Raw genomic sequence first — 25,023 nt, 5'->3', positions numbered from 1 at the left:
TGGGAAACTCTGCACTAGACAGGATGACTTTCTGATAACCTACTTCAGCCAATGAATTTAAAAAACCTTTTATTGGCGATGCTTCAGCAGACAGCATTAAAAATGGGAACATACAGAAAACAGCGAAAGGCGCATTTCAGCCTCCCAGGACACTCTTATCTCTCTTCTTGGAAACTCTTTGCTTTTTAAAAAGGGGGGGGGGGAATCAAAATCAAAGGCTAAGTAGACCGAGCAGCTCGGAACTGGAGTTCACTAGTTTTGGAACGTTCCTTAGCGTTCGAATAAGGATAACGTGAAACATTTCCAATTTGTTTGTGCACTGTATTTGCGTTTCTCATTCTAGCAGTTCGTTTAATGTTTTCGATTGATGCTTCACTTCAGCACCATGCGCCCCTATGGAATTCTTGCTCTCTGAATTTTGTAATCTGCTTGTTTGGTTGTTAACTTGGTTCGTGCTCCGTTGTTCTTTTCTGGACAGCTTCGCACATCTGATGTAGTGAGACATTCCTGCTAAAATAAAGCAGGTAGCTGCCAGGGTTCTATGGCTTTCTTTTGGGGTGGGGATCTTCTGCACATTGCTGTAAGCTCCATGTAAACTGAGAGCAAAGACAGAAAGGCACACTCTTAAGTTCAGTGGAAGTGGTTTGGTTCCATGCTCCCAGAATAAATGCAGTCAGAATCACTTCTGCCACATTGCAGAACTCAGGGTAGGCAACCTGGTACCCTCCTGACCTACAACTCCCTCTAGGCCCCAGCTAGCATGGCTACTGATTGGGGATGATGGGAGTTTCAGTCAAACCATCTGGAGGTCGCCAGGTCGCCATCCCCCTGCTATAGAATGAATGCAGATGATAATCTAGGGAGAATGAACGTTGAGGGAGGATGCTGAGGATCAGCTGCCTATATGTGTCTGAGTCTCACTCTCTCTCACACACACACACACATGTTCCCTGTGCAATCTGTTCTCTGCACTTTTGCCAACTATAGATCGCACAGCGAGACCCCACACATATGCATCTTGTACACAAGTAGGCTCTGGGCATGGTTTAGATGAGCGTGTGGTGGTTGAGGGTGGGGCCAGCTGGTCTGTCTTTCCCCAGCCTTTCCCCAGATGTTCATTTTCCATCTATCCGGGACTTCTGCCGTCCCTTTGCTCCTAGTTATAATGTATATTTTCTCACCATCCAGAAAATCCTTTACCTTTGCCGACCCACTCATTCCCAGTTCACAGATGGGAGAACCGAGTCCAAAAGAGGGAGATGGGTCAGGAGGCCGCCCAGTGCATCTGTGGCAAATGCGGGACTAGATCTCCCAGGTCCATCTCCCTACCCAGTGGACTCCATTGCCCCCTCCTCTTTCCGACTTGCAAGGTGAGCCCTGGGAACTCCTTAGCTATAAAGTTATGCATGAGCTAAGGAGCGAGCAGCTTTGGGTTTCACATTGGGCACATAACTGGACCAGATTCTCGCGGGCTGGACGGGGCGTGCCAGCTGTGACCCTCGCCTGCCGCTGCGCCCTTTTGCAGCTGGCCTGGAAATGGCATTTGCCGTTAACCCCGGCCCTTCTGAATGCAGCTCCTTGTTTGCCCTTTCCTTTCTTTCTCGTTCCCAACGCCTGCGCTCGCCTCTAGGCTTCCCGGGAAGCCAGCGCTGAACCGAACAGAGCCGGCGCTGTGCGGTTGGGCTCCTTCGGGGCTGTCCCTTGTTTATGTTCTTGGTGGAATGTTGGGTTAAAGTCCCAGAGACGCAGATGTGTCCCGCGGGAACCTGGGCAGTGGGAGTTTATATTATCTCGGGCTGTTTATGTTCAGACTACGCAAGCCTCTGGTTTTTGTCCAAGTTGCACTCTCCGTGGAGCGCAAGCCCGCTCTGTGAGCGCTTTGGCAGCGGGCCTGGCTTGAAAGAGTGCACTGCATGGCTGGTTAACCCCTTCGTGCCAAGGCTCAGATTTCAGCTTGTCCCCTTGAATTTCAGCACTTACGACAGAAATGGTCCTTTCCCATATAGCCGGCCAGCTGCATCAGGGAAGCCCACAAGCAGGACAACAGCTTGTGCCCCCCAGCGACTGGTATTCAGAGGGAGAGATGGGATGGCTCAGGAAAACACAAATTTATTTATTTATTTATTTATTTATTTATTTATTGCATTTTTATACCGCCCAATAGCTGAAGCTCTCTGGGCGGTTCACAAAAATTAAAACCATAATAAAACAACCAAAAGGTTAAAAGCACAAATACCAAATACAATATAAAAAGCACAACCAGGATAAAACCACGCAGCAAAATTGATATAAGATTAAAATACAGAGTTAAAACAGTAAAATTTAAATTTAAGTTAAATTTAAGTGTTAAAATACTGAGAGAATAAAAAGGTCTTCAGCTGGCAATGAAAGGAGTACAGTGTAGGCGCCAGGTGGACCTCTCTGGGGAGCTCGTTCCACAACCGGGGTGCCACAGTGGAGAAAGCCCTCCTCCTAGTAGCCACCTGCCTCACTTCCTTCGGCAGGGGCTCACGGAGAAGGGCCCCTGTAGATGATCTTAAGGTCCGGGCAGGTACATATGGGAGGAGGCGTTCCTTCAAATAACCTGGCCCCAAACCATTTAGGGCTTTAAATGTCAATACCAGCACTTTGAATCGGGCCCGGACCTGGACAAACACACACACACACATAAACCAATTTTCCCTGCAATTATTATTAAGAAAACAACAACACCTGAATTTGCTTTCTGTCCCCCCGCCCCCAGTTTTCCCTATTTCCACACCCACCCAGCCTCATCATCTCTATGCAGAGGCATTCTGTCTCAGATCCTGGAGGTGAAATGTAACCATCATGACTAGTCCTGGTTGATCGCCTTCTCCTCCATGAACTTGTCAAATCCCTATAAATGCTGCCGAAATTGGTGGCCATCAGCACACCGGATGTATTGTCCCTGATATTCGTTACATCACACGGCACTGGGGCCAGCGACTCTTAGTCCCTCAATATACTTAACAGAATTGGGTTACAGGGAAATGGCCCAGTAGGAAGAGGCCTAAGGTGGAATTATGTCCAAAAATGAATCAGGACTGGATTTGAAGCAGAGGAAGATTAGGATTGGGTCCAGAAACAACAGGAGAGGCAGGTAGACAGACAGAAGAACTGGACAGTATAGGACCAGTCTCAGATGGGGGCATTGGGGGGGGGGAGGCGGGGAGGTAAAAAGAATTTTGCTGCCTTACTCTGGATCCTCCTCAATTTTCTTTAGCTCTTCCTTAAACCTGTATAAACCTAAATGAGTGTAAACCATCATCATCAACAACAACAACAACATAGCATCACCCCCCCCCCCAAAAACAGACACAGTTGTATTACTGGACATTGCCAAATCAGATATTTAAAAGAATCATGGCCAGCAATGAGGTGAATTAGACCCTCTCTTCTTAAAGAGATACTGCAGTGTCCAATAGACCTTAAACAAAGGTTTTGCTCAATAGGATTCTGCCTAAGATCCATAGATGTGTCAGGTAGATGCCAAAGCAATGGTCCACTGATTGGGCACTTTGCAATGGTGCCCAGAGCAGTTTCTCAAATTCCCAAACATCCCCACAGGTCCAAAAAGGCTGGAGATCCCTGCTCTAGTAACACGTCTGGAACAAAAGTGTCTGTCGGTGCAGCCTTCTATGTGTCTACTCCGAAGTAATGTCTGGTGGAGTTCAATGGATAAGCATGCATAAGACTGCAGCCTCACTTTGCTTCTGTTTATGCCCCCCCCCCATGTACTTGTGTCCTGCTTGCTCTTCTGCTTATTTACCTACCCAGGGTTTGCCCAGGTAAGCAGGAGCTGTCCCTTCAGCACCACCTCCCACCTGCCCGGCTGAGATTGTTTCTTTTCTTTTTCTTCTAAAGCTGTTAGCAAATGGGATTCTATTGCAAATTGTTTTGTAGGAACCCCCTATGATCAGCGTGTCCCTCCTCTGGCAGTGTATACCAGCCATACTCTCAGGAACTAATTCACTGCAATTGCTCTGTGATTGTGCTTTGGAGATTGACTTAGATTTGACTAACCTTCCCCAACCGGGGATAGTGGGAGTTGTAGCCCGACACTGTTGGAGGGCACCAGGTTGGGAAATGCTCAGCTAGGCTGTGCTGAATACAAAAAGACCCCCGTGCCCAGTAAGGCATGCTGGGAGGAAGGAACAACAGCGCCTTTCAATGTGAAAATATAAAAGCATCTGTTACCCAGCTCTGTCTCTAGTACTGTTCAGAGTAAGTTTTATTGGAGGGTGAATTTGTGCTTAAGGTAGGGATTGCACAAGGACAAGCGCCAGGAGTTGGCATCATTGGGTACTTGCTGAGCTCCCCACCTCTGCGGGAGGCCTAGGGCCAACCTAGGGTGGCCACATGTCCAGCTTTACAGAGGGCAGCCTTCTTTTTGAAGGACTGTCACTGGACAGTCCTCTGTTTGAAAGCATCCTCTGTTTCTAGGGCTCTTCCATCCAAGCCTGGTTCAAACACATGAAACTATGGGCCGATTGGAGTCCACCCAGAGAAGAGCCTTCAGCGTGGTGGCCCCCTTTCTGTGGAACTCCTTGCCCCTGGAGGTTTCCAGCACCTCCTGAAAACAATCGTATTCCAGGAAGCATTGCTTGACTAACCGCCATGGTTTTTATTCAGCATTCTGTCGTCTTGTTTTTTAGTGTGAGCTGTTAACAGGCACTGTTTTGTCACAAAGTCTGAGGGTATAATTGCTGTTCAGTATGTTGTATCTTCTCTGTAATGAGTGATTTCTCGGAAGCAGACTTATCTACCCCATTTGACTCCAAGGACACTCCTTCCTGATACACAAACGAATTATTGCCAGAGTTTTCCGCAGATTCAGGTAAAAGCTCATTTTCTATATCCAAAGCCGAAAAACTACTAGCAGTAGGAATTGAAAACACTAAGTTTGAGTCTGGGATACTCACGGTTTCCGCAAAGGCAAACAATTCGTCAATTTTAAGTTGTTTAGGTGCTTCGTTGTGTTTAGCTGTCTCTGGGCTTGTTCTCGCACATGTTTTTTTTCCCATTTAAAGGTTGCCACCGGTTATCACAAAGTAAAAGAAAGAGCAGATTAAAACAGCGAAGTACTGTACTTCCCAAAGTTATAATTCCTAGCTTCCGTTTTTTTAATCTAGGAAAGTTGCCAGCAGAGTATCAGAGTAGTAGAGTAGTTGAGCGAGGGCCAGTTTTTATCAGGTGAAGCTCTCCTCAGCCTCCGTTCTTCAAGCAAGGTGGCAGAACTCCTCCAGTGGCTTCTTGCCCACGGCTGAGAGCCTCAGGCCAAGAGCCCTTTGGTTCTCGCCCTTCGGCTCGCACCTCCAGCACCCTGGTCCCTTTAGTACCTGTTGGAGTGGGTGGGATGAAGCAAACACTCTCAGGCTCTGCAGCAGCCCTCCAGCCTGTTTTTTCGTGTAATCATAGAATCATAGAATAGCAGAGTTGCAAGGGGCCTACAAGGCCATCGAGTCCAACCCCCTGCTCAATGCAGGAATCCACCCTAAAGCATCCCTGACAGATAACGATGGTGTTTAAATTTTTGTATCTTTTACTGTTTTAATTCTGACGCTCACCACTTTGGAATCTGTTTCAGATATGGAGTGGCATACATATTTTGTAAATAAATGAGATAAACAAACAAACAAACATAAAGAACCGTATGAAGGGAGAGCAGGGGGCCTTCAACAGGGAGCACGCGGATGTAACACCAAGTTTTCTGTTGCTGGTATGTTCCAGGTTACTTTGGCCGCTATTTCAACCCTGGCAGTGGGGAATCTCTTTCAATTTTGAATTCGGTTTTGGACGAGGTTCCATTGGTGGTTGGGGCCAAAGATGTGAAAAACAGCAGCATAATATGGCTTTGAGCTCTTCCTGCTCATAACTTGAGCCTTAGGAGAAGCATTTCAACCGTTTAGAATGGGGAAAGAACTTCACAAAAGTGGGGGAAACCCAAGAAAAGGCTCGGTTATTGGGGATGGAGGGCAGAGATCTGGTCCAGCCGTATTCTGAATGCCTATTCGTTGGGTCAGAGATCGCATGAAGATCTACCTCAGAGTTTTTACCTGTCTCTAGAGGCTGTGCCGTCCCCTTTTGGTACACCTTCTAGGTGGCTCGGCTGTTTAGGAACTGAGTGGAACCAGCAGATGGATGCTTCCCCCCCCCCCCGAGAAAACGGTAAAGTCGCTTGTAAAAAAACACCTGCCACTAAAACTGCTCCCTTTCTGGCAGTTTTCTCGCGACTGGGCAATTCAGTGAGGCGATGCCCTCCCCCCCCACCCCCCCCGGGAGACAAAGGAGGCCTTCAGCTAGCAGAAGTCCACCATCCAACCTCAGGCAGAAGCAAGGTGGGAGGGGAGGCCTTTCTTGTCGCAAAGGAAATGAGTCTCGATCTGCAGAGAACAGGGGCGGCCTTTGTTCCGGGCGCTTCTGTGGGTTGACTCCTTGCTGATCATATGTGTGCTGCTGCGTATGTGGTGAACAAGGTTCCCCCTTCCCCTCCCTTGCAGCTGGATGCTTTGAGGAAAGCGAGGCTTTCATCTGTCCCCAGTCGTTCTCAAGCCTTGCTGGAAACGCAGGGACACCCCCCCCCCCATCTGCTTTGTCCATAGGGGTATTTGCATTGCAAAATCAGACAGTGATCTAGAATAGGGTGACCATATGGAAAGGAGGACAGGGGCTCCTGTTTCTTTAACAGTTGTATAGAAAAGAGAATTTCAGCAGGCGTCATTTGTACGCATGCAGCACCTGGTGAAATCCCCTCTTCATCTCAACAGTTAAAGCTGCAGCTTTAACTGTTGTGGTGAAGAGGGGATTTCACCAGGTGCTGCATGCGTACAAATGGTCATCCTAATCTAGAAGAGTTGGGGGACTCCTGTCTTGAGCCTTGGATGCCCTGACCATTACCCTAATCCCATACCAGCTCTATGTTTTGGAGGGCCCTTCAGCAGGACACCCTCAATGCCCTGCCTCCCCCAGAGGGTCTGCCCTTCTCCCCATTATTGTCACCAACTGCTCTTGTTCCTCCCCCTCTTTCTCTTTGTTGCTGCCACTTGCTTGCTTGATGGGCAGAGAAGCTCCTCCTCCTCATTCTTCGTGGTCTCTCTGCATCACACATATGGGCTCTGCACCTGCAGTTACAGGTAAGCAACCTGACTTTCTCACCACCGCCACTGTCTGTGCCAGAGCGAAAGGCAGGTGAACAAGCAGGTTGCCATGGGGATGAGGAGCCGCAAGTCCAGGGGGCCCTCTTGTCAGTGAGCTCCTGACCATGCCTGTCCTTGATACCAGCCCTAGATTACCACAGGAGACAATGATTTTACTAGAGGAAATTCTGCAGCCATTACTTTCTAACAGCACCCTGAGGAAGGCCTAGAATAAAGGACAGGCCGAAATGCGTCCGGCTTCGTGAAAATAAATATTTCTCTTCTTATTTTGACCAGTTTTGGGTGCTTACCTCATTTTGGTTTTATTTATTTTATTTATTTATTAGATTTATATACCACCCCATAGCCGAAGCTCTCTGGGCGGTTTACAAAAGTTAAAAACAGTGAACATTAAAAAGTATACAAAATTTAAAACCATCAAAAATATACAGCACCATGTACATTGATGGCGCTATATAAATAAATAAATAAATAAATAATAATAATACAGTATAATAATAAAAACAGTATAAAACAACAGTATCCATTTAAACAACAACAGTTCTGGGGTCCATTAAAAAACAAACTTAGCATATGTTGTTAAATGCTGTTAAATGCCTGGGAGAAAAGAAAGGTCTTGACCTGGCACCGAAAAGATAACAATGTTGGTGATCCTCATCGGGGAGATCATTCCACAATTGGGGAGCCACCACTGAAAAGGCCCTCTCCCTTGTTGCCATCCTCCGAGCTTCCCTCGGAGTAGGCACTTAGATGTTGAGTGCAGTGTATGGGTACGTTCATGTCGGGAGAGGCGTTCCATCAGGTATTGTGGTCCCAAGCCGTGTAAGGCTTTATAGGTTAAAACCAGCACCTTGAATTGGGCTCAGAAACGTATAGGCAGCCAATGCAAGCGGGCCAGAATCGGAGTTATATGTTTGAACCTCTTTGTTCCAGTTATCAATCTGGCCGCTGCATTTTGTACAAGCTGCAGCTTCCAAACCATCTTCAAAGGTTGCCCCACGTAGAGGGCATTGCAGTAATCTAATTTGGAGGTTACCAGAGCATGGACGACTGAAGCTAGGTTATCCCTGTCCAGATAGGGGCGCAACTGGGCCACCAAATGGAGTTGGTAGAAGGCACTCCGTGCCACCAAGACCACCTGGGCCTCAAGTGATAGAGATGGTTCTAGGAGAACCCCCAAGCTACGAACCTGCTCCTTCAGGGGGAGTGCAACCCCATCCAGAACAGGTTCAACACCCACCATCCAGCCAGAAGAACCACCCACCAGCAGCATCTTAGTCTTGTCTGGATTGAGTTTCAGTTTATTATCCCTCATCCAGTCCATTGTCACATCCAGGCACCGGTTCAGCACATCCACAGCCTCACCTGATGAAGATGAAAAGGAGAAGTAGAGCTGCATGTCATCAGTGTACTGATGACAATGCACTCCAAAACACTGGATGACCGCACCCAATGGTTTCATGTACATGTTATCAGCATGGGGGACAATACTGACCCCTGCGGAACCCCATACTGGAGAATCCACGGGGCCAAGCAATGTTCCCCAAGCACCACCTTCTGGAGCCGTCCTGCTGAGTAGGAGCGGAACCACTGCAATGCAGTGCCTCCCACTCCCAACTCAGCGAGACGTTCCAGAAGGATACCATGGTCGATGGTTTCGAAAGCCGCTGAGAGATCAAGGAGAATCAACAGAGTCATACTCCCCTATCTTTCTCCCGACATAGGTCATCATACAGGGCGGCCAAGGCTGTTTCCGTGCCAAAACCAGGCCTGAAGCCCGACTGAAATGGATCCAGATAATCAAGTCTCTTCCAAGAGTGTTTGGAGCTGGCCCGCCACCACCTGCTCAAGGACCTTGCCCAGGAATGGAACATTTGCCACCGGCTATAGTTGCTAAGATTTTCTGGGTCCAAGAAAGGTTTCTTCAGGAGTGGACTCACCACCGCCTCTTTCAGACGGCCCAGGACCACTCCCTCGCAGGGAGGTGTTAATCACTTCCTTGGCCCAGGCGGCTGTTCCATCCCTACTAACTTTTATTAGCCAAGAGGGGCCCCTCCCCCCTCTCACAGCTGGATCTAGGGAGACATCTACAGAACATTTTCCATTTGGGCGCTCTCTCCGTCGTCGGCTGCAAGGGTAGTTGGCAGCGGCTTCCCGGCACGTGGCGCCGTGCCACGGAGCCAGGCGCACGGAAAACGCCACTTAGCCTGAGCTGCTGAGGTCGGTCCTAATCCACCGTCTCCTTCAATAAATGCAGCATCCTGCTGCACGGCCTCAGCCCCAGACCTTCTGAGACTGGCTCAGCAGTTTCTTCGTCTCCTGTACATGTGACAGTGTTTGCGATCAGCAGAAGAAAGTAAGAAGAATCCACCTACTGCTGCTGGTGGTGCTATTTTAGCTGTTGACAATGGGCACTGCAAGTGAAGCTTGCAACAGAATATTGCAGCGTACCCCTTGCCTCTTACCAGGAGTGCTTCTCTGCAGGGTTACAACAAAGTACTTTCTCGAAACAGTTTTCTGCCCTCTTCTTCCCTCCCTGGGGGTTCCCTTGAGCAAACCCATACCTCCCTCTTGCTCCTCGGTGTCTCAGTTTTTTGTTCCAGTCCTGTTGATCCTCAACCCCTGAGTTCCCTATTAAAGGGAGTGATGTAGATATTGGCCACCATGTGCCAGGAGCTGTACAGAATGTCGAAATCCCATGGACCCTCTCTGAGGCCAACCAATCAGGCTGGTTTGTTATAAGACACGAAGTGGGGTTTTATCATGAGAAGGGCACATGCAAGGCAGCCCTGATGAAGCAAGGCGAACCGCCAGAACAGTTCGATGTGCGTGTGTTTGAGTGTGCGTGTAGCTCAGGCTCCTCTGGGAGGAGCCAGTGGTAGGGCAACGGAACAGGGCTAGGGAGACTCAGGTTCAAATCCTCACAGAGCCGTGGGCAGATGCTGTTGCACCGTGTCCTGCTTGTGGGTCCCAGGTCAACAACTAGTTGGCCACTGTGGGGACAGAGTGCTGGACTAGACAGACCCTTGGTCTGATCCAGCAAAACTCTTCTTATGTTCTTATGAAGCTCGCTTGGGCTGGTCATCCTCTTTCAGCTTAACCTACTTCACAGGGGTGTTGTGGCGATAAAGGGTGGGAAGAACTCCCTATGCTAATTTGAGCTCCTTGGAAGAAAGGGTGAAATATAAATGATCTTGTTGTTTGAATGGAACCCATGCAAATTGAAAATTGCTATTTGCATGGCCCTGCGGTTGAGTTAGCTGCCTCAACGCTCCCTCTCTTCCTCCTTCTGTGCTCTGCAACTCTCATACCAGTTATTTATTTATTGCATTTATATCCCACCTTTCATCCTCCAAGGAACCCAAGGCACAACCCTCCTCCTCTCCATTTTATCCTCACAACAACAACCCTGTGAGGTAGGTTGGGCTGAGAGTCTGTGACTGGCCCAAAGTCACCCAGTGAGCTTCCCTGGCCAAATGGGGACTAGAACCCGGATCTCCCAACTCCCAGTCCAACACTCTAGCCACTACACCACACCGGAGGATGATTTGCAGCTGCCATTTCCATGGACAGAGGTTGCCGCTTTTCAGTTGAAAAGGACTCCTACCGTAGCTGCCTCCTCACAGAGCTTCGTGTTGCAGAACGTGGAGAAATGTGGGTGTCCGTCTTGTGTGCATGTGTCTAACATTCATGCGTGCTGCACATAATTGCTTGTGAACACCACGCAGCTGCAGCTATCTGTAGGGTGAAGTGTGGCAGCTGTTTGACAGTAATAAGGAGAGGAAATGAAGAGCGACAAGGATGGAATGCAGGCTTGAATTACAGAGGTGGGGGGGGGGCAGGCAGGCAGAGGGGCCCCTGGCTGCTTTCTTTTTTCTGACAGGCCCCTTAGCTACTGTTTTAGAAAGCTACAAGGGGAAGCAGAGTTGAGCTGAAATTGGGATGTGGGGTTTCAGTAAGGGCCCTCTGTTATAGGATGGCCACAAGCCCTCTTTTGCAGAGGACGGACCTCTATTTGAGGGGTTGTCAGAGGACCATCCTCTGTTTTGAAGTTGTCCTCAGTTTGAAGGGCTGTCCAGTTCAAGTCTAGTGTAAAGATAGAAGAAACATCAGAAGGAAGCCCTGGCTCTTGGCATTCCTCATCAGCATCCCCTGGACAGCAGGCTGAGCAAGGCACATTGGATACCTTGTCACGATCTTTCGCACTGCAGGGAGACGCACTGTATTTCTATTTAAATTATAATCATTATTTCCAAATCTGCATCTTTCCAGGTGCCTGGGAAGAGTTTGTGTCTTCTTCTTTTTTTTTCTTTTTGTCCACGAGCCGCGATTTGTGCAAATTCTCAACGGGGAATATTTACGGAAATTGCAATTTGAGCAAAACCACGGCTGTACATAGTGCAATTTGTGTAAAAGTACAGGCTTATGGGCTGTTTACGCCTTACACTATTTTATGGCCGTGATTTTGCACAGATCGCGATTTCTGTAAACCTTCCCAGCCGTGAATTCGCGCAAATAAGAATTTGCGCAAATTTGGATCTGCAAAAATTACAAAAAGCGGAAAACTGCGAGCTTTCCTCACCTGGAGCGCAACAAGTTGAGCCAGCTCTGGGATCCACAAGCTGGCATCCGGGGTGGGTGGGCAGGGGACAAGCTGGAAAAACCCACTAAGTTCCACCCTCACAATGGATTCCTCTCACATCCCTAATTCCATTACAGATGAAAATACAGTAACGGTGCAATCCTATGCATGTTTAGACAGAAAACGAGAGATCCACGATCAAGGTTTTCCTTGCTCCCTTCAATGGAGCTGTGTTGGGGCCTTCCATTTTGATTAGGAAATAGTGCCAGCCGGCCTCATAGGGATGTTGTATGGGTTAAATGAGGGTGTTGAACCTCTTCCACTTCAGGGCCAAATCCCATTGTGGGAGAAGCTCTCTGGGGCCACATTCTGGTGATGGGCTGTGCCAAAGGGGCAAACATGTCAACCTATTTCAGTTTATGGTTGCTGTGTCTGCATGAAACACGTTAGTGATATCCTTCACCAGTGCTCAGGTGACAAGGCAAAATAATGCCACGTTGAGAATTCCCTGCCCTCCACTCAGAGTCCAACCCCTCCTTTTCTTCGCCCTTCATGGATGTCTTCTCTTTAAATTATTATTGTCATCATCATCATCATCATCTAATTCCAATTGATACAGCTGTCATTGTCCATAGATAAAATGCCCATGGAGTTTTCCCCACTTGCTCTCCTGTGAAATCTAGATAGATTTCCTCCCTTTGCTTGCTGAATTCATGAATCCTTTCCCAGCTGGCCTTTCCAGATGGATGTCATAAATTTAACAGCCAAAACTTTATGGAAGAGCTGTTTGCTTTCTGTGTGCGCGCATGTGCGTGCGTGCGTGCATATATATTTTTATACAGATATGAACTTGCTTTATACTCGGATCTTTGATCCATCTAACTCAGAGTTTCCTATTCTGACCGGCACCGGCTCTCCATGCATCTTTCCCATCACCTGCTAATTGCTTTTATTTTATTTATTTTATAAGCTGCAGATGCTGAAGATTGAACCAGTGACCTTCAGTGTGCAAAGTGTGTGCTCTCCCACCAAATGAAGGGCCCTTCAGTACGTTTGCTGCGTAAAGCTGTCCTCAGTCAGCCCGATCCAGCAGTCTGTTCTTGGTGCAGGAGCTGCGATGTGTGTCCTGAACTCCCCTGGCCAGAGTGGCTTTCTTTCCCATCGTGCCGTTAGAAAGCGCAGATCCATGCATGCTCTCCTTTGCATGTTTGGATTGCACTCTCTTCACTGAAACCGATTGGGAGCTGCGCATGTGCGAGAGTTCCGTTCATGCACTCATGGAACTTTGAGCCCGTCCTCTCCAGAGGACTGGCGTTCCAGCCTAAGATGATAAAACGCACTCCTGGATCCTGCAGCTGCCTGGGCTTCCCCAGTTAGCTCAGAGTCCAGGAGAATTCCCAGAATACTCAGTCTTTTAAGGGGGAGTGCAGCCCCATCCAAGACCAATTGGAAACCTCCATCCAAAGTAGCTGGTTTCCCAAACCACAGCACCACCGTCTTGTCTGGTTAAGTTTCCGTTTGTTCACCTTCATCCATCCCAAAACAGCCTCCAGAAACAAGAGTTCCACAGCCTCCCTGGGATGTGCAGATGGAAATGAGATCTCCTCCTCCTCCTTCTTGACCCAGTCGTTTGGCACACTCACTGATTTGACTTCTCAGCCTATCACAAAACAAGGCCACCTATTTCCATCTGTCCAATGTGGAGGGGCCTTCATGTTGTTTTCGTTACAACCAGGGCTGTGTGATACGCTCGGTCTTCAGCTCCGACAGTTCCATAGCAGCCCCCTGGGTCTGCAGTCAGCCTGCAGATCTTCTAAATTGGAGCTATTAAGAAGCATTGAGCTTCGTCCGAACTGAACTCCAGACAGAGGCCTTTTGTGGCTGCATTGACAAGGGATCTTCCGTCCTCGTTATCACATGCTGAAGCAACAACTCTGCCCTGAAGGCTTGTGGCATGTATTCATTTTTTGGTGCTCTGCCCTGCTTTGCTGCTTGGCCTACGATGCAAGAAAACTGGCAGTTTCACCTATAGGTCAAGGCTTCAGATATTGCTCGAGTTGGGATGTGTTCATTGAGGCCTGGCGCCGCCATACAGTACCTTGGGCAGATGCCAAGGCCCCAGTGTTCCAGCAGGGCCCACTGTGGATGCTTTGAAAAAAGAATAACATCCTGGTTTCCAGCAACAGCCATGTTTTTCTCTCCACAATGTCCCGGATGTTAAGAGTGTCTCTACATTAAGGGAAACCACGTTGCATACCCTGGGCTTTTGTGCTTCCTGTTTCTTTGGCATGATTGCTATGAGCAGCATTACATGGGCAGAGAGGGGCTTTGAATCGAATACTTCCCCTCCCTTCACTTCCGTTGAGACTGTGCCATCTAGTGGCAGAATATCTCACTTTCCCCCCGGATATTACCCCTTAAAAAGTGGTTCTTTTCCTACAGAGATTTCCAAGGGGTACCATAGGAGATGTCCTGGTTGTCGACTATGTAATATAATGGACCTGAAAACTTCCATGAGTGGTCAATCACTAGAGTACACTACATTGCTCATTAGAGGAGCCCTAAGTTGACTTAATTTCCAGGGCATTGTAGAGGAAAAACTTGGCTGCCACCAGGAGCAGCCAGAAGATCCAAAACAAGTCCCTCAGCACCCCATGGACCACAGCAGGGTACAGCCCACCACTGCAGGAGGGGAGCCCATTGGTGGGCACTTCGTCAAAGGCCCATTCAACCCTAGAGTTGCCACTCTTATTCCACCCCTTAGCTCTGTTTTGCCAAAAGGGGAGTGTTGCCACTACAGCTGTTGTGCAGTAACTGCTGCATCAGCATCTGGACTTCACCCTTCAGGTGGACTTTGCTAGTTCCTGGATCGAGAGCCAACGTGGTGGTCGTGGTTACAGTGTTAGCAGAGGATTGCAGAAAACCAGATTCAAATCCCTTCCTCAGCTGTGAAGCTCACTGGAGTGACCTTGGGCTGGTTAACAACTCTCAGCTTATACTACCTCACAGGGTGGTTGTCAGGAAAAAAATGGGTGGGGTGGAGAATCGTGTCTGCTGCCTTGAGCCCCTTAGAAGAAAGGTGGGATGTCAATGTAATAAAAATAAATAAATCAAATCAATGTTCTGACTAGAGTGCTCTGGACAAAAATCACAGCCTAGGCCGCGATGCTGAGAGATTGTCCAGCAAGTCGGTCTGTGATACTTTTGGTCAAGGATGCTGAAAAACAGCTGAGTTTGAGGAGTGACCACATGAAAGAGCCTATGCATGCACAACCACGTCCCCACCTTCTCCTGAAAAGGCAGAAATTGGGAGCAGGCAGGGTGTGATGTCACATGTATATATGTTATGAATCTGGTAAATGCATGCATTAACGTTATGACTCTGGTTTTTTCTGGTAAGTAGATCTAGCGTGTGAATAGTTTGAGTGACAGAAGGTATGGCGTATTTGCAAAGGTGAGATGAGTGGCGGGGGTGTGAAATGGTGTGTGGTATATAAACAGGGAGCAATGCCTATGGAGTTTAGGTAGGGAATGGACAGGGAAGAGATAGACAGGGTTTGTGAGGAGGTAGATAGAGCCTAGGATCTGTTTTTACAGCATTAGAGCGGTGTTTGACTGCGTGATTGTGAGAGGATATATAAAAGATTTTAAAGTGACTTATTACTGTAACTCATTTATGTGCAGGAGGAGAGTAAATTCTGTAAATAATAAATATTTCTTTGCTTTACAAAATCTTTCACCTATGCTTTGTGGCTACCAAAGGGTAAAAGTGATAAGAGAATAATATATGTCACAATAATAATAATAATAATGATGATGATGATGATGAGTGTCCTCACATCTTGAGGAGAAAAGGGATTTGACCTGAAGTAAATGTTGTGGTAGCAGCATTACAGTGTGTGTTACAGAAAGCGTTGCCTGCTTTTAGAAAGGCCTTATAAAATTGTACTTGCACTGGTAAATAGACAGGAACATCGTACTGAGCTGAAATTATCCTTCTTCCCCCTCCGCCCGTGGCTTAGATAGAACAATTTCCCCAACCTAAGGCCCTCTAGATGGTTTGCATTACAACTCTCTGCATTCTTGACCATTTGTTATGCTGACTGTGGCTGATGGGAATTGAAGTTCAGAACACCTGGTGGGCACCAAGTTGGGGAAGGTGAAAACAGGGCTATTACGCATGCATTTAAATGAATGTCTGAACAAGGTATGTAGGAAGCTGCATTATACCAGATCATAATATTTGTCCCCAAACAGAAGGGAAGATATTCTCAGGTGCCTGGGGGCAAAAACCTCTTTTTATTATACCCCACGTGTTTCAGAAAGGACTTTGCTTCCTCAGGGGACGCTTATCTTCCCCTGAATACATTGCAGATAACCTTTCCAATGCTTTAAAAATCCTTTTCAAAATGCATTGGGCACAAATAAAAGTTGTTGTTTTTCTAGACACATGAGTGCTTTCTCCCCTTGCTGTTTCCTTCATACTTCTAACCCGGTGCCGTCTATTCTGTCTCACCGTGGCTGCCCGTGCTCTCAAGGAGAGGGTTCCTGCTGTGTCAACTTCTACTGGATCCCTTTTTAAAAAAAAATCTGGGGGTGCTAAGTAATCAACCTGGGACCATCTGGGTGCTGCTAGAGCCTCTACTCAACGTACGGTGCTGTAAGATTGAACGGTTTGTTCTGGTAGTGACACTTTTGCCCTCCCGACCCTGGGACCTTCAGCTGTCATGTTGGCCCTGCCCTGGGCGGTCATATTGCAGATCTTCTGAGTTATTTGGGATCTTGTGAGTTCTTGGGTATCTTGAAGCATCTTTTGGAAGAGGAAATGAGTACTGGAAATGGTCGTCCGTGCCGGATGACTAGCAAGAGTCCCAGGAATTATGGGGTTCCCGGTTCTGACTCCTTTTGTTTCTAGCGACATCCTTTATTTTATCTCGCTCCTTATCTCCCGCCAATTAAAGAAGAGGGGGCCCCACCTCCTCGTGACCGGCCGGCCGGCCACCCGAGTGCCAAAATGCCCCTGTCCTTGCCAGCAAAAGACACCCACTCCCCTTTCTGTTTCTCTTTATTTATTACGTCTCTGAAATCAGTTCTGGTCACCGCACCTAAAAAAAGGATACTGCAGAACTGGGAAAAGGTGGAGAAAAGGGCAACGAGAATGATCAAGAGAATGGAGCATCTCCTCTGTGGGGAAAGATTGCAACAGATGGGACTGTTTAAGGAGGCTAAGGGGAGACATGATAGAGGGGTACGAGATGATGCATGGTGTGGAGAAAGTGGATAGGGAGACATTTTTCTCCCTTTCTTAAAATACTAGAACCCAATGGGGTCATCCCTTGAAGCTGATTGGTGGGAGATTCAGGGTGGACAAAAGGAAGTACTACTTCCCACAGTGCATAGTTAAACTGTGGAACTCACTACCACAAGACACAGTGATGGCCACCATTGTGGGTGGCTTTAAAAGGGGGCCATGGTTGGGGATAGGGGCAGGTGGACTCACAACCCGTTGTCTCCCTTGGCAGCTGCACTCCAAGGCTCCAAGGAATCAGGCATATGGTTGTATCAGCCATGCTACTTGAGATCCTTTTGTGTGGAGATGTCTGAGATGCAAAACATGTGCTCAGCCACTGATCCATGGGCCCTTGCTGTGCGCAAAGTGCTCGTGGCCACATTTTACCTTCAGTATCCTCCCCCGGTCTTTGTCACACGTCTGTTTCAAGTCTTGGTACCCAACCTTGAGAGCTAGAAACTTTGCTTTGAAACAAATGATGAAAAAGGAGGTTGTTAGCCCAGGTTCTGCACCCTGTATTGCACAGATGCCTGGTAGGTGTGTACTGAAGATGGTGGAGGGTATTATCTGTATTGACATTGAACCTTTTTCCCACCCCGAAAGTGCTTTTTGAAAGTGGCCGTTGTGTGTGTGTGTTGGTGGGGGGCAATTTTCAGCCGGAAAGCTACCCTGGAGGATGGGTTAAAACCTCTCCCAGTATGCCATCAACCTTACCCAGATCTCCCTTACCTGCAGCTTCTCTTAGCTGGAGGTAGAGAAGTGATTGTGGTCTCAGGATTCAAAGGTACACTTTGTTTGGCAGGTCATTGGCTAAGTTGTCATTCTCTCAACATTGAGCTCTTTGGACATGGAATGGGAAAATGAAGGTGGGGTGCAATGGAGTGTCCTGGAAGAGGGCAAGGCTGGCTGGCTGGCTGGCTGGCTGACTCGAATCCTGAAGTGGAACACTCCACGCTGCAACGTTTTGTTGCAAGTCCCACTTGTGTGTTTGAATAGCAGCGGGGAACCTGGGCAGTGATCCTAAGCCTGAGAACGGGGCGTGTCATAAGCGTTCCTGTTTTCGGTTGCCAAATTTTGGATGGAACAGCTCTCTATGATGTCAGGAAGAGTTGTTTCCTAGCACAGACACTGCTGCGTGTGTGTGTGTGTGTGACTGTGTGTGAGAGAGGGAGGGAGGGGTAGCGTGGGGTGGGTGGGGGCAGCATTTGAAGAAGAGCTCTTTTTTAACGCTTGCCAATCCTGATTTCTAAATCCAGCTGTCTCCATGGGATTATGGGGAATGGATTCCCTCGCAGCGTTAGCTCTTTTCAACGTTTAAAACATGATTTAGGGTAGCAGCTGTGTGCAACGTGGTCTCTGTGACTGTGCTCATCTCTTCTTCCACAAAAGCTTACAGAGGCTGGGGGCCAGAAGAGAGAGAGAGAGAGAGAGAGAGAGAGAGAAGAAGAAGAAGAAGACTGGAAGATGACAGAGTCTGATCTTATCACCAGCAATTTTGCGAAATAAGTTCAGGCGAAGCGCCTGCCCTTCTACCTGGCTCTAGAGACGCTGGGGGAAGGAGGGATTTGTTCAGCATTTGCGATTGTGAGGAACAGGGCTGGTGATGTGCCTCCTTGAGCTGTAGCACAGTGTAATGGCAATCTTATTGTTGCAGCGCAGTGTTGCAGTACATAGCCTGCTGCTGCTCATTTGTGTGTGTGTCTTTTTTAGCTTAGAAAACAGGTAAATAAGTGGGGGGCGGGGAAATAAGAGCTCTGTAACATTATGCATAATGTGGAGAACGTGGGTAGGGAGGCATTTCTCTCTCTCCTAATGTTAGAAACTAGAGGGGTCATCCCATGCAGCTCATTGGTGGAAGAGTCAGGACAGATAAAAGGAAGGACCAGCACATAGTTAATTTATGTAATGCACTACACCAAGAGGCAGCGATGGCCACCAATTTGGATGGCTTTAAAACGCCCATGCATGGAGGAGAAGGCAATCAGTGGCTGCTAGTCGTGATCTACGTATGATCTCCAGTATCAGAGGAAGTAGGCCTTTGCCCACCAGTTGTCGGAGCACATGAAAGGGTGGGTGCTACCACACCCATCCTGCATGGCGCCCAGCAACTACCAAATAAAGGCTGCCTCTGATCCTGAAGGCAGCACATCCCCCATCATGACTGGTAGCCATTGATACCCTTAACTTCCCTAAATTTGTCTGATCCCCTTTTAAAGCTTTCCAAGATGGCGGTCATCACTGCTTTTTTGTGGTACTGAATTCTGTAGTTTAGCTATGGGCTGAGTGAAGAAGATCTCCTTTTATCTGTCTTGATACTCCCACCATTCTGCTGCACTGGGTGACCTTAGGTTTACTAGTATTATGTCCTAAATTTGATCCTTGTTTGATTCCCAAGTTTCTAAGAGGGCCTTGTGGGCAGCACCCATCCACATGAGGCAGGAGAGCGCTCTTCTTTCCAGCAGGGGATTTATTTCTGCCATACTTGGTCCTAGACCTCCTAGGTTGTGTGGTGTGCGTGTGTTTGTGTCACTACTTTCTTATTATTACATAGCATAAACTGGGAGTGGGAAGAGAAGCAACAATTACCAGGGAGGGAACAGCCCAGATGAGGGCTCTTAATGAACTACAGAACAATAACGAACCTCCTATAGCTACAAATACCCTTTGATGTGAGTTAATGGTCGTGAGTGCCTTTAGGCTCTATGGAACTGCCGGTCACATCTACCTCCTGGCTCCGTGAGGCATTCAAAGCTAAGCAGCGAGAAAGCGAAAGGTTGTTCTCTGATGAACAGGGGATGTTTGGGACTTATCCAGAAGATCCGGGAGTACGTCCGTAACGGCATTTTATCCTTGTGCAACAGCCTCTCCCTCCCCACATTCTGAAGCAATGAAAGTAGAGTCATACCCAGTCCATAGGTAATAGATTATTCAACGGGTGGAATGAATAAAGGCCCATTTGTATTTGTCATTTTAAAAAAAGAACTTTGGAATTTGCTACCACAAGATATAAAGAGGGCCACCAATTTTGATGGCTTTAATAGGTTAGACAAATTCATGGACAATAAGGCTATCAAAGGCTGGATTCTTTTTTGGGTGTGTGTGTGTGGGGGGTTCTTCTTCTTCTAAGGGTTGATAATGAGTTAAGCCACCAGGAGAGGGAGCGCTTAGTCTTTAAAGAGCTCAGACAGATCCTTTTTTTCTCCAAAGGAAATTCAGGTTGTAACACATTAAATTCATTTAATGTGTTAGCTTCTTTTCACAGACACAGAGCAGTTGGCTTATACGAGGCAGAGAAATGTGAAAACATCTGAAAGTGTTTGGGGTGGATGCCTGGAATTGTACATGGCCTAGAAACTGTTTGTCGCCTATGAGGGATTTTCGCTTTAGCTCCGGAGTGTTTGGTGTGACATGTTTTATATACACATCATAGTTCTACATTTTCTTCTTCGTCCCCCCCCCCCCAAAAAAAAAGTGTTTGTTTGATTTGTTGGCTTCGTTTTATTTATATATTTAATTTTTATTCGGATATTTTATTTTTTAAATTTCGTGTGTGTTTTTACACAATGAAAGTAAATGGGCGGGTGATAGAGAGCAATGGGGTATGATTTTTTTATTATGAATTATTATTTTTTAAAAAATCATCAAGACAAGTGTTAACAGCAACAGCGAAGGCTGGATATATCTGGCTTTGTGTAGGAGGCAGTGGGGGGGGGGGGCGTTGCTGTGGTTTTAGTGCCGTCTGGCTGCAGTCATCTTGAGCGGGTCATTTCGCAAAAGGGGCAAGATCAAAATGCTGGCACGTTTCAGCTTCGAGCTCTTACTGCCAGTATCCACAAGGCATAGCGAGGACCACCCATTTGGATGGGTTTCAAAGGGGCTCGGAGAAATTCCTGGAGGAGAAGGCGACCAACGGATGGCTATGTGCTGTCTCTAGTATCAGAGGTAGCATGCCTATGTACACCAGTTGCTGGAGAACATGGATGGGATGATGCCATCGCACTAATGTCCTACCTGTGGGTTTTCCATGGGCAGCTGGTTGGCCACTGGGTGTACAGAATTCTAGACTGGATGGACCCTTGGTCTGAGCCAGCCTGGCTCTTCTTATGTTCTAAGACACATTTGACCCTTTAGAACGGGGCTGGGGGTGGGAGTGCATTAAAGCTGGGATACTACCATTGGTGGTTGGATGAAAGGACCATGGCCTTCTGGCAACACCAAGAAGGCTAGATGGGGGCCTCCAGAGAGCCAGTTTTGCCCCCCCCCAAGCCTGAGGTTTTGCATCTTTGCTTTAAGAAGAGATAGCCAACCTCCCAGCAGGAGCAAAACTCTCAGATCGTTCCCACGCTTCACTCAGCCTACATTTTGACAGGTTTTCTTCTTTTTTCCCGCAGAGACCTAAGGAACAACTTGATCAGCACCATCCAGCCTGGAGCATTTCTCGGCCTCTCGGACCTGAAACGTCTGTAAGTACCGTCCTGAACTGTCCCCTGCAACTCTGGAACAGCCCATCCCACAATTTTCTGGTCTCCCTTCCTAGTCCGGTTCTCACCTTTGCCACGTTATCAGGTCATTTCAGAGCCCCTCCATAATGCTAAGCAGCATCCAGGAGAAGCCGGGCCTGAAAGAGGTCCAGGATGCTGCAGGGTCAGTCCTGCCGTTTGTCCGTGGATGACTCACTGAGTTTTGACATCATGCCCCCTTCTGTGTGCCTCGTGGCCCCTTTGGCCTGCCGTTTCCTCCTGGCAGGCCTGGCTCTTCATTGTCCACTGCTGCCTGCAATCCTCCCATGCCTTTTGCTTCCTCTGTTTATTCAACAGGGATCTCTCCAACAATCGGATTGGCTGCCTCAGTGCTAGCCTCTTCCAGGGACTGGTCAGCCTCGTCCGTTTGTGAGTACTTGGTGATACTGGGGATGGGGTGGGGTGGGGGTGAGGCATCTGTACTGGTAACTGAAATCCTCACCCATCCAAATAATCCCTTGCTGTGAAGCATATGCTTCCTACTTGCTTGCAAGTTATGAAACTGTTGTGCTTCCAGGCCTTTTCCGTTATAATTCTTCAGTCGGCATGAGCCCAGGCATCCCGAAATTCTGCTTATGCTTCTCCATTCAAGGAGGATGGTCGACCAATGGGCAGCCGTTCAACTTACGGCTGATATGTTTAAAATGGTCTGGTTCGCACATAATGACAACCCAGAATATGGGTTGAATATTGGTGGGCATTGAATTGTTATGTGTGAAGCCTGCACTATGATTTAAGCGCGGGTTGTTGACCACAAACAACCCAGGATGAGGACCCATCTTTTTTATTGGGCTTTGAACTCTGGATTGTTTGTGGTTAACAACTCATGGTTAAACCATAGTGCAGGGTTTGCACATAATGACAACGCACAATTCAGCGATAACCCATACTCAGTAACAGCAACAACTGTGCCCCATCATGCCTTCAAGTGAAAGACCAACTTCTCCAACTTGGATTACTTATTGATGTGGCTTGCACATCACAATGATCTTTTTTTTAAAATGTGGGTTATCATTCATGATTTGTTACTAGTAAACCTGGAACTCTTCCAACAAACCAAGGTCATAACCCATGGTTCTCTAAGAATCAATTGCCCAGTTTGCATGGCAGGATAACCCAGATTTTTTTAAATAATAATAATGGTGGATTATCATGAATGAGGCAGCATGGTGGTACACATTGCCCAATTGCTCACACTACAAGCAAGAGTGGCCAAGCAAACCATGGAGCTTCCATCTGTAGTTCAGTGAGCATTACATGCAAACCCCAAGAATCCAGAGATGGCCCATGGATTGTGACTCTGACTTATCAGGGCAGAGAAAAGCCAGAGTTCCTGGGTTACACTTAATGCTAAACAAAGCACAGACAGAAGGTCCTTGGTTTGTTAAAGTCAAGGGGCAGGCAAGCTAGTGCCTTCCAGATGTTTTGGGCTACAACTCCCATAAGCCCCAGCCAGAATGGCTAAGGATCCTGAGAGTTGCAGTCTGAAAGATCTGGTGGCACCAGGTTGTCTAACTCTGGTTTAGCCACTCCTGCTTGCAGCAGAAGCAATTGGGCAGCATTCATGATAACCCACCATTTTAAATAGGGTAGATTAGAGCATAGCTCTTCTTTTGTCCTTAGAGGAGAAGGCTGTCAGTGGCCAGTAGTCATGAAGGCTAGATGCTGTCTCCAGGAACAACGCTTATTGCCATCAGGTCCTGCTTGTGGCTTCCCAGAAGCACCTGCTTGGCCCCTGTGTGGTGGCAAAATCCAGAACTAGACAGGCCTTTTCCTCCCATCCAGCACAGCTCTTCATATTGCCTTCCGTTCTTTTGGACAGGAACATGTCGGGGAATATTTTCTCCAGCCTCCAGCATGGGGTCTTTGATGAGCTGCTGTCTCTGAAAGTCCTGTGAGTATTGCATTTCATTTATTCTATTTCTATACTGCCCTGTAGCCAAAGCTCTCTGGGTGGTTCACAATGGTGAAAAATACCATTACAAATACATCATACAAAGTGTGAAACCATTTACATAAAAACATATAAACACACACACACACACACACATACACGGACAGCATATACTTTAAAACGACTTTTAAATGATCAATATTTGTTGTGTATTTGTATTTCTCCCTCTGGCACGTTGGAAGAAGGGGGAGGCAGGGAGGAGGTAAATGAATTCCTGTTTAAGGGACGTTTGCAGACTCCCCCCATGCCCGGCCTCCCAGACCCTGCTCGGAGAGCCCTTACCAGACCTGTCCTTGCCGTCCCTCTCTTCAGCAACCTGCCACTTGCTTATTTACACCTGTAGTGTTGCTTTATGACCTCCATTTGCAAAAGGCTTGATTGACGGAAAAATATGAGTCGCCATTCCACTGAAATGGCGACTCGCTGAAGAGATGGACAGCTGCTGGGCCCCCATGCACGGGTCCGGGAAGGGCTGGGCTTGTGAACGAGTCTGGGGGCTTGCGAGCAGGGACAGCAGCTCGCCATATGCCCAGAGAATCCAGACAGAGGTGAGTCTGATCCCTAGGGCGGGGGTACTTTTTTAGCTGCTTTATATTGTGTATGCTTTGATTTTGTGGTGAGTCGCCTTGAGTCTCTTCTGAGGAAGACGTCTGAGAAATCATCATCATCATCCTAGCCAGGGCGATGTTGATGCAGTGGTGGCATCTACCTTGCCTGTGCAAACTGGGAATGTTCCGCAGGACCACCTGTAACATTGCTGGATATTCTGAGGCCCAGTGTCAGCTTCCAGAAGGCGCTGCGTCCATGCTTCAATTCATGCCCTGCTTCCGGCGTGGTGGGGAGCCCTTGAATTGTTCCGCCCTCAGCATGTGTCTCCTCTTGCTCCACCTCCCACGCCCATCCACGCTTAACCCCACTTTGTTTCTATATCTCTCCCCCGCCCCAGTGATTTTGCCACCGAACACCTGACATGCGACTGCAACATGCGCTGGGTCCTAGCCTGGTCCAAGAACCGTTCCGTCCAGATATCCGATAAGACGTTGTGCGTCTACCCCGGCGGCCTGCACGGGAAGCCGCTACGGACCACCAGGGAAAGCCAGATGCGCTGCGGTAAGGCTCCCCAGCTAGGCGGGTGGAGGTTATTTATTTATCTGTGGGAACTGCAACCAAACATTACAGTGCTCCTGTTGGCCAGCCAGCCACACCTTCTCCTAGGGTATGCCATTCCATCGTCCTTCCTTGCCTCCGGTTTTCTATTCCCTTGTCCTTGTCTGGGGGTGGGGGTGGTCATAACTCATAGTCTAAAAGAGCAGTGTTCTCTCTTGATGCTTCCAAATGTTTTGGACATTTATTTTATATATATATATATATATATATATATATATATATATACACACACACACACACACACACACACACACACACACACACACACATATACACACACACACACACACATATATATCCCACCTTTTCATCCAAGGAGCCCAAGAAGGCAT

At 47.8% G+C, this 25,023-nt stretch overlaps 1 protein-coding gene across 1 annotated transcript in view; it reads left to right on the top strand.

Annotated features, from left to right (window-relative positions):
• The window catches only part of ADGRA2 (adhesion G protein-coupled receptor A2), a 101,083-nt gene that overhangs the window by 56,046 nt on the left and 20,014 nt on the right, over positions 1-25,023 (top strand). Inside the window, exons 3-6 of the mRNA XM_063139215.1 lie at positions 21,442-21,513; positions 21,868-21,939; positions 23,393-23,464; positions 24,471-24,634. Coding sequence (XP_062995285.1) covers positions 23,397-23,464; positions 24,471-24,634 — 232 coding nt within the window. The 5' untranslated portion in view covers positions 21,442-21,513; positions 21,868-21,939; positions 23,393-23,396. The remainder of the gene's footprint in view (positions 1-21,441; positions 21,514-21,867; positions 21,940-23,392; positions 23,465-24,470; positions 24,635-25,023) is intronic.

The sequence above is a fragment of the Elgaria multicarinata genome, chromosome 12, assembly GCF_023053635.1.
Source record: "Elgaria multicarinata webbii isolate HBS135686 ecotype San Diego chromosome 12, rElgMul1.1.pri, whole genome shotgun sequence".
Classification (NCBI taxonomy): Eukaryota; Metazoa; Chordata; class Lepidosauria; order Squamata; family Anguidae; genus Elgaria; species Elgaria multicarinata.
This window is presented reverse-complemented; position numbering and strand designations above follow the sequence as displayed.